We start from the raw sequence: 10,445 nt of genomic DNA, 5'->3' as shown, positions 1-10,445 counted from the left end.
TTAATAACTAAAACATCTGGCTTTGATAACAATCACCCTATCCAGTGGGGGATTCAGCCAGTTTGCACCAGTTCGGCAGAACCGGTAGCTAATTTTTTGTTGCCCAAGACCAGAATGGACTTCCGGAAGTAGCATCCATGCAGAGAACTGGTTGTTCACATATTTGAATCCCATCTCTTACTTAAACCAGAAGTAGAATGCTAGCTCCCTTTGCATTTACCTTATTGCTTATTGTTGTCCATAATTCCACCTTTTTAAACAAAAATAAGCCTCTATTTTTCATGCCATATTAAACACCACCATACATTATTGCATTTGAGCTGCACTTTTGGATAATGGCTGATAATTATAGCCCAACCTAGTGCCTGAGTTCCCGTCAAGAGGACCAGCTCCTTGCTACGCAGCTTTGCCTCCAGCCCAGCTCTCCCACTGGAGGTTGTGATCGCAGAGGCCTCTTCACTACTACTGCAGCAGATGCCATCCATTGCAATGCCGCCATTTTTCTGGCTGTTGACTTTATCCTAATGCTGATTTTGGTGGGAAGGCCGACTCCATTGCCTCTGACTCTTTAGCATCTCCTGACCCACTCACACAGGAGAGGCTGTGGGGTGCAGCTAGATAGTTAAGTATTTCTTCTGGGGCCCATCTATCACACAGCCTTTTTATCTTGTTCAGTTACCAAATTGTGTCTGATGTCAACGCTGCAAATATTGTATATTCTTGCTTTTGACAATATGCAGAATTGTCTGGTAATTATGGGGTTAATACAGAGCAGAAGGGGGGTTGGGGGTAAAGCCCAGGAAAGAAAGAGGAAGAAAACATTTGACCTTCACACTAATTGGATAATGTGAGATATGACGGCTAATTTAGGGAGGGAACATGCTGATAAGTTAACTGCTCAGAGGAAGAGAACTTAGATCCTAGCATCCCTCCATTGTGCCTGTGCTGACATTTTGTAACAATAAAAGACTTTTAGGAAAATAAATGCCTGGAAGTTCTTTGAATTGTTTCATTAGCCGGAACCATAACATCTGACTCTTCATGAGCCCATGGTCCAGGCCCCCTTACCCTCCATTGTCTCTGGGAGTTTCCCCAAATTCATGTTCATGGCGTCAATGGCCCTATCTAACCATCTCCTCCTATGCCGTCCCCTTCTCTTTTTGCCTTCCATCTTTCCCAACATCAGCGTCTAAGAGAAGGCAAATCTGAAGTCAATTCCTTTGGCTGTTCCACCTAAGCATAGAGTAGATGCTCTTGAGGACTTTTTTCCAGTTGGATGTACTGTAGTTATCTAGCTGCTTTGCTCATCCTCACAATGTATTTCAAGAAATAAATCTCTTTTCTGTTGTACTTGCAAAACCTGATTTGGTAATGATTGCTTGGGTAAGATTCCCGAGTTAAGGAATTCTGGGATACCCATCCAAACATACGCCTCCACAGGTTAAGTTGTGATAACGATTATATTTTGTAAGCTACTTTGGGGGAGAGTATGTGTTCATAGGGAGCAGCCATTGGAACTCTGATACTGGGTCATAACTAGCTCTGAGGAAGTCCGTCATAACTTTGAACAGTTGCTAAGCAACTGGTTGTAAATTAAGGACTACCTGTAAACAGAGTGAGGTCAGAAGACAAAACAAGGTTTATTCAGTGGTGGGATTCAACTATATGAACAACCGGTTCTCTGTGTGGATGCCGCTTCCGGAAGTCCATTCTGGGCTTGGGCAACAAAAAATTAGTTACCGGTTTTGCCAAACTGGTGCGAACTGGCTGAATCCCACCACTGGCTTTATTGTATATTATAATGTAGTGTACCATCTGAGGAAACAGCAGCTGCGAAGGTTTGTGTACCAGCTTCATAAAATCCGGAGGCCGATTCATCACCAGCTGATTATTACAAGGACACAGTTATGAGTTTAGGGCGACATCACATGACATCATGCAATTTATCGGGATGGTTTTGCCATTGCCGGCAATGGGGTGGACATGGCTTCCAGATGACGCATCCAGCCCGTGGGCCGGCAGTTTGACACCCCTGGTTTAGGGGATGAAATTCTCTTAACTTGCCTTTTTCTGGGAACACAGTTTTCTTAGCTCTGCATTCATTCTTTTCTCTTGGTTTTTCCCTTCTTCTTTCTTTGGTGCTGCTGTTCAAGTTTCTTGTGTTCCCAAATCCATGCCAAGGATGCAGTCAACTATAAGATTTTCTAATATACGAGAATTCATTTAGTTCTGCAGAAAGTTTGATAATTAGAAACGGCCCAGAGCATCAGATATTTCACTAATTATATATAATGTTTGACCTCTTAAAACCTTTCTTGACAAAATGGAAAGATTTCAGCTTAATTGGCTCCCCCCTCAGTGTATGTTTGTGAAACATATTGCAAAACTGGTGCCAGAAAGCAATTTGAAATCTCTTTGCTCTCTCTATTTAATTCTCTTAGATATTTTTTTTTCTTTCTCTCAGTGTTTTTCACTTTTCAAAATTCATGCCTTTCACATTCAGCTGGTTGAACATAAGGAAGCTGGTGAAGCAACAGGAAAGTTTTTCCCGATGATTTTTTTGCAAAATTAGTTTTTTAAGACACAAAGGCAGGATTGTGGCTTCTTTTCATTCACGAAGTCCTTGATTTATCCCAAAATTATTCTTGTTTGAATTCAACAGTTTTTGGGCTGTCTGACACAGTATCCACCCGCAGTTTCAAGACTGAATCTTGCATTCTTCAGTTTCTCAAGACTTTTATTACTTTTGTGCTTAACAGTTTGCAGTTCAATTTGCACGAGCGGCGGGCCAGAACATACGTGCGTAGCTTGACTGCATGCACACAATTTGATTTTCACAAGTTGAGCTGTGCGCGCATGTGCACATGCACTGGACTGCCAATCGTGGTTTCAGCTGTGCCCCCTCTCATTTGCGCCTGCCTGCCACTCGGGCAGCCCGGTTCCAGATAGGCCACAGTCTGGTAATGGACCCTGGCATGGGGATTGGGGACCCCTGTCAAATGAGATGACAATATTGCCATTTTCTTCAAAACTGGAGTTCTATCAGAATCTTAACCTTAATCTTTCCTCTCTAGAAATCTTTTGAGTAGAAAAACACGAAAAGTTCAGAAAAACACAGCTGAGCTATAAACTATAAAAATATTTTAAGTAATAAATACATAAAGACAAACTCAATCAGAAGGTACAGTTTTAAACATCTTTATAAGAAGTACAACAATCAAATGTATAATGTCTTTAAGTTGCAGTCCTAGGAACTTAACTTAGTAATGTTAACTTCTTATCTTGTAAAGCTTCCTGATGGTACCACAGCCTGCCATTTGTGTTGTTGCTGTTACCCTATTAATAGGCAGACATTTATTCAAATTAAAATTGTTTCTATTTTAGCAAACAGAAGCAGCAGAACTGAAATTCTTGGACAAGAAGCATGGATATGAACCACTCCCAAATGGGACTTTTGTCTAGACCTGTTTCCAGTGATAGGATTCAGTTGGTTCACACCACTTTGGCAAAACCGGTAGCTAAATTTTGCTGAGTTCAGAGAACTGGCTGAATGCACACTGCTTCCGGAAGTCCAGTCTAGGCCTCAGAGGCCTGGAGAAGGCCTCCCAGGCTTAGAACAGCCCGCTGGAAGTGTGTGGATGTCACTTCCGGAAGTCCGTTCTAGGTTTCAGAGGCCCAGGCCTGCATCCAATAAGAGAACTGTTTGTTCAGGTATTTGAATCCCACCACTAGGTATATCTACTGGTGGGATTCAGCCAGTTTGCACCACTTCAGCAGAACTGGTAGCTAATTTTTTGTTGCCCAGGCCCAGAATGGACTTCCGGAAGCGGCATCCACCCAGAAAACTGGTTGTTCACATATTTGAATCCTACCACTGCCTGTTTCCAATATGATGTCTATGTTTTGTTTTGTTTTTTGGCTGTCATAAGATGATACTATTAACCACTAAACCACAACCATAATAAAAGGCACCAGGGCAAGTATTCTTACATTACGCAGGCAATTTTTCAAATCTACACATGAAAAAATGTTATATATAATAATAACACAACCTAAAAGTTCCCAAAGGTCAACATTTTTAAAAATAGCCTCATACCTCAGAGAAAAAATGTGTATAGATCCTAGCTCTTCCAGCAGTGCACAATTATTAATTATTAAATTAATTAAATAATTATTAAATTATTAACATATTAAACTGAGCTGCCACAATCAAGGATACACTAGTAATCTATCTAAAAATGAGGTGAAAACTATATTTTTTGCAGAGAAAGGCAACTGCAAACTAAAATTGTCAGATTCAGGAGAATCAGCAGGAATGGCTCAAAATGATCACGTGACTGAAGCCACCATCTTGCCTTTTTTGACTTCCTTCTGCTGTTTTCCCATGTCAGGTCCATCGTTCGTTAGTTAAAGTACTTGGCTAAAAAGGGGTTGATTTGAAGAACGGCAGAGGGATGATGTTCTGGGCTTTGCCAAAATCATTTCTTCCAAATCCTTTTCAAAATACACACAACTTCACACAGATTTGTTGCCGGGTATTTGTGTTGGCTCCTAGGTCCTTGTTTGATGCATTTTACCTACTTCCAAAACAATTCTTAAAATTTTCTATAAATAGCGCTGCATTTTTTTTCTCTCACTTTTAACCTGTTTTTAAAAGTGGGAGAATTTGTTTCGTTTGCTCTCTTTTCAATGATAACACAGCTATTTTACACATTCATTTCTGCAACAATCGTTCTTATATGTATTTTTCTTTAACTATAGGCTTTTTAAATTCAGCATTCCGAAAATCACCAGTTTTCATTTTTCCTAGTATCATAACTTCTTTCCACTTTGTTTCGAAACATTTTTTTTTTACTTTTGTTCACTTTCTAGTTATCCCGTTGAAGGACTAACTCTCAAACAGGTCTCAAATTTTCTTTTCTTCCTTCTATTGTCTCTTTTCCTTCTTTTCTTCCTCTATGTTCATTCTTTCCTAACTTCACTTTTGATACAAATCCCTCCCATATTTGAAACCTCTTACATCCTTCACTAATCGTTTGTCGAAAACGGTCATATCTAATAGGCTTTTGGTTCATTCCTTGCCCTTGTGTGCATATGAACACGCTCAAAGCATGTATTTAAGGCAAAAATAATGACTTGTGAACAGATACTCACCAGTCTTCGTATTAATTCATTCTTGTGTCTCCAAATGGTCCAATGACTTTTTGTACTCTCCTTTCTTCTACCCATGTCTCCCAACAGAATATTTTCCATCCTGGACTGTGTTCAATCTGACAACACATAATCTCAACACTTCCATTCTTTTATAACTTAAACTTAACTTAAAGGCTTTTTTAAAAAAATCCTGTGTCATCTCAGCAAAGAAAATGTATTTTTCCACGCTCATCTAGCTGGGAGGCCCCAGCTCTCCTTGGCTAATCTCAAAGAGTTAGCAGGTGTCATCCTTGTAACACAAGTATGAAAGGGTCAAGAAAGTATGGGCTGGGATGTCATAAACATGTGCTGTAATATTGTGGTCAGGAATGGATACCTATGGATGTGTCCGTTATTGTCTCCATTAGCAATGTAAAGATCATCTAAACATCTCTTCTGCCTTCATCTTCCTAATCCATACTTTACTTGAGTACATGATAGTTGGGTGATCCAGAGATCAATATTTGGAAATATTTAGAATATCTCTTCCCATAACAAGAAGTGCCTACTCTCAATAGTAACTTAGAGGCTGTAGGATTGCTCCAAGACTCAAGTGTGGAAGGAACCCTGGTTGCATTTTTCACAGGATCTTTCAAGTATAGCAGGACCACTGGATATCCCTCAGTGCATGAGGGCTACTCCATAAAGGATAAGAACAGTGGTGGGATTCAGCCAGTTCACACCACTTCGGCAGAACCAGTAGCTAATTTTCTGTTGTCCAGGCTCAGAATGGACTTCCAGAAGGAACATCTTCACAGAGAACCGGTTGTTCACATATTTGAATCCCACCAATAAATAAATGGATAAAAGAATAAATGGATAAAAGAATGGATAAAAAGGGCTTCCTTTAAGCTATGGATCTTCAAACTTGGCCCTTTTATGACTTGTGGACTTCAACTCCCAGAATTCCTCAGCCAGCATGCCTGGCTGAAGAATTCTGGAAGTTGAAGTCCACAAGTCATAAAAGGGCCAAGTTTGAAGACCCCTGCTTTAAGCTGAGTTACAAATAGACGTTCATGGGTGCTACATAATCTTCATGAAATTGTGCTCATAGTTAGAGAATTCCGGTCTGAGGCAGCAACAAATACGCTGGAGCTTTGAATGTGGGAAATACTTCATTATTTAACAGAATTAATATACAGAGCCCTTCTTGATCCCCCAAACAAACAAGCTACAGCTAAAAAGATATACTGAAGGAAGGTGGGTTGGCTGAAACACCATTATGGATTGTGTGTATCCAAGAACAAGTCTGATTCGCAATACAGTAGATTTTCTGTACAAAAAAAACCTGTATGCTGGTCCAAGAGTTTTAAAAAGAAGGCTAGAGCACAGGTCCCAACCTTTAGGGCACCAGGGACTGGTTACGTGGAGAGAGGTTTTTCCACGGACTGGAGGGGGCGTGGTTTTGTGTGCTGCCTGCATCCCGCGGATGGGGCTTTGCTTGTTTGTGTGGACTGGTTGCTGGTATGCCGTGGACCGGTACTGATTCACAGCCTGGGGGTTGGGGACCCCCGAATTAGAGTGATCTAGTCTAGGCCAGCTCTTAAATATAAATTCATGCATGCTTTCATTGCCTTTAAAAATCCATTCTTTGTAAAATGACACATACAATTTGGGTCAAAGAAAACCGAACTATATATACTTTTAAAATTTGTTTATTCCATTGAGTTAAAATTATACTATTTTTTAATTTATATCCCCAAGCTAAAGCAATGAAGGAGTCTGAGATGGCCCCCAGAGTTACTTTCAGTTTCATTTTATTCATTGATTTCCCCCCCCCCCCCGGTAACCTGGTACCACAATATATGAACAATGCTGAAACAGTTAACCTCGGCTTATTTTAAAATAGCAATTGCATGAGAGTTTCACTGTGCCAGGCAGGAGTCACTGAGCTATTTGAATGCACCCAGCCCCAACATATTTTAATTAAATCCTCATCTGACCTCAATGCTTTTTCTGTTCTGTTTTATAAAATCTCCTGTTTTATAAAAACCATCCCTACTGTTCCAAATTGCACTGGGTTGGATAGTTGACCCTCTTGGTGGGGAAAGTTTAGCACTATTTTATTTCAGTAACAATTTTTGGTCAGTTTGGAATTTGGCTCCGGCAATGCTTATTAGATACTTGAATAAATGTAAGGCAAGATAGCTCACGAGCAAATGTATTTTGCTCCTCACGGTGCAGCCCTTTACCCACTTCAAAAGCAGAAAATGGCCGCACAGTTGTTAACCAGAAAAAAATTTACACACCAAATGCAGCAAGTACATAAAGAAACATCTATTTTTCCAGAGCTGAGAGTCAAAACCAATCTTTGTTTTATTGAGTGCCATGCCAATTACATGGATTTCCCACAAAATTTACTCCCAAGAAGAAAGAGAATGCATGAGAAATAAGAAAAACCTGTTGTTTTTGATATCAATCAAAACCTTCCTCCATGTAAGGAAAATGGCTAATTTGTCATTTCACACTGACAAAGGCATGAAAAGTAGAAGAGTGTGCATCTGTGTAGGTGAGGCAAGGGCAACAGATGGAGAACCGGCATCAAGACAACAACATTTGTGCAAAAACAGCTTGAAAAATCACCAAACCAGGCTCTCCTTGGCCTCATTGCTGATGCTACAAACCAGCTTCCATGAAACCAGGTTTGTAACTTTGGCTGACTTGTTCCACTTGTCTGCTTGAGATAAGACCCACTGAAAATGAGGAGTCCCTTTGCAAAAACATATAAATCATTTAAGCAGCGAAAAGTTAAAAATTAAAAAAAGAGAGAGAATATTTTACAAAAAGAAATTGAAGCTGCCCATCTCTTTTGTGCGCATTATTTACACATGGACTTTGTTTTCATTTTATTTTAGTAAAAATATAAAACACAAATTCTGCCAACACGCTACTGCTTCTAACATACTCAAGTGCTCGGAACGAAGACTGAGGAAACGGCTTTCTCCCATCTTATCAACAATGTTGCTTCCCTCCTTTTGCTGGTAGATTTAATTGGACTAGATTTCATTTCAAAGAAACATCTGAAAACCAGCAAAAGAATTAAAATGACAGGGTGAGACGTGGATAAGAGGGACAAAAAAGTATGGTATCTTCCAAAGGAAATGGGTGTTGTCAGAAATCCTGTTGCTTACTCAAAGGAATTCTGCACTGGCCACCCACTTGCATCCTGGATACGAGAACATAGAATAATAGAGTTGGAAGGGACCTTGAAGGTCTTCTAGTCCAACCTTCTGCTCAATTGTCTTCTCAGTTGTCAGTTCCAATCTGTGTCAATGTATCTTTTCAATAGACAGCTGTTAAACTGATTGCCACTCGTGTCCATCTTCTTTCTGTGAAGCTAAGATTACACTGGTTTTATATACGAAGGCATCACTGCCTCATCTAAGGCATTTCTTACCTGTCCATCTATGCCAGGACATTTGTGGCTGTGCAGCTAAGTGAAACAAAGATGTGTCTGTCTAGAAGAAATGTCACAGTCTAACAGCCACATATATTTTTTAGTTTCCTTGAGCCTAATAGTTCAATCGTCCCACAGGCCTTTTGTTCAACCTTGGGGAAGCAAGAGAACAGCCACTGGATATCCTTCATCAAGGAACTTTTCAGATCACTGTTTTATCTCATTTCAGAATTGGAGAATATACAAATCCTGAAGGCTTTCTCCCTCATTACTGGTGTATTTGTCCAAAGATCTCAAATACACTAGTAATTATTCACCGCCAGGTCTCTTTGAGAAGCAACGTTGCTGGAGAGATGCCCACAAGAACCACCAAAAAGTACTTTCCCTTGCACAAGCGTCTTTTAAATAAAATCTAGAAGCTATGTAGATGAGGGCTGGTGATGCCTCCGGTTCCGTTTCTTCTTAATCTCTTGAGCATGCTTCCATTTTGGGCCACCTTTGTTTCGCTGCCGTTTCTTTTCCCGGTGCCACATCTGCTCACAGTACTCATCCAGGCTGAAGCTGGGACTGCTGAGCAACTGGAGATAATCTTTGTATCTTAACCGGGACTCAGCTTGCAGATCTCGTGTCCGGCTTGATTCTTCTTCTGCTCTGTGACTGCTGTCCATCTGTCCGTTCTCGATAACGTTCAGGTTTAACTTCACGATGGTGTGGACAAACGTGTGTTCCTGTGCTTTACAGTAATATGTCCCAGTGTCTTTCTTTTGCAAGCTACGGATTAGCAGCCCATATTCTGTCTTGAAGACCCTTTCATCTGGTTTCAACTGTTGGGTAGAAGAAAAAGAACATTATACATTTTATAGAAAAGAAGTATAAAAGAATGTTGAACCTGGAGAAGAAGGAAATTTTTTTAACCAAATCTAATGCAACACTTCCTTGTGAAGTTCTTTCCTGCTCAGACATGGTCCATATTGTCCTATAGCAGTGGTTCTCAATCTTTTTATACCGGCGACCCCGGTCATAAGGAGGCGACGTGCATGCGTGGCGCTGCCCCCTGCGCGGCATGCATGTGCGCCCCCCCTGTGCGGCACGCATGCGTGGGGCTGCCCCCTGCGCGGCACGCATGCGTGGCGCTGCCCCCTGCACGGCACGCATGTGCGGCAGCGCCCCCTCCACGGCACGCATGTGCGGCAGCGCCCCCTCCATGGCACGCATGCGCGGCGCCGCCCCCTGCGCCGGCTGAGGAAAAAAAATGGTAGATCGCGTTGTTTGGCAACCCCCGTGAAATGGTCGTTCGACCCCAAATTGGGTCGCGACCGACAGGTGGAGAACCACTGTCCTATAGGTATCACATATGATTATTGGTGATTAATTCACAAATAATGTTTGTGATTATTATGCTTCTGCAATCCTTATAGCTTTTTTCCATCTGTCCAGTTTCAAGTTCAAGTAAGAGATACAAACATGACATAATCCTAAAAAATACAGGACATCTGGATGTTCTATATGATTCCTGTGATACAAAGTCTATCTTTATTTCTGGGTTAGGTAGGGAAAGAAACAGAATTCTCAGGTGCAAAACAAAAAAGAAAATGTACTTGTTAGATATCCATAAACTGTGGACATAAAAAATGGAGAATCAGTCGTCTTGCTATCTTGTCATGTACCTGTTCCATATAATTAATACTTTTTAAAAATTCTTTATTTCTAGATATTTCTTCCATGAATGCCACAGCAATTGTGGCATCCCAGATTTTTCTGAACTCATCACCCCTCATCATTGCCCATGTGGAATATGGCTGCTTGGAGTTGTGGGTAAACAACATCTGGAGGATGACAGTTTTACACTCTTAAG

General features: G+C 40.9%; 1 protein-coding gene across 5 annotated transcripts in view; it reads right to left on the bottom strand.

The window, feature by feature from the left end:
• Positions 1–7,485: 7,485 nt before the first annotated feature.
• Positions 7,486–10,445, bottom strand: part of SEMA3D (semaphorin 3D) — a 135,921-nt gene continuing 132,961 nt past the window's right edge. For all 5 annotated transcript variants that reach the window (XM_039357515.1, XM_039357516.1, XM_039357519.1 and 2 more), the window contains one exon: positions 7,486–9,414. In XM_039357515.1, the coding sequence (XP_039213449.1) occupies positions 9,010–9,414 (405 nt within the window). In that variant the 3' untranslated portion in view covers positions 7,486–9,009. The remainder of the gene's footprint in view (positions 9,415–10,445) is intronic.

The sequence above is a fragment of the Crotalus tigris genome, unplaced genomic scaffold (genome assembly GCF_016545835.1).
Source record: "Crotalus tigris isolate CLP2741 ecotype Arizona unplaced genomic scaffold, ASM1654583v1 scf7180000018925.3142382, whole genome shotgun sequence".
Lineage (NCBI taxonomy): Eukaryota > Metazoa > Chordata > Lepidosauria > Squamata > Viperidae > Crotalus > Crotalus tigris.
This window is presented reverse-complemented; position numbering and strand designations above follow the sequence as displayed.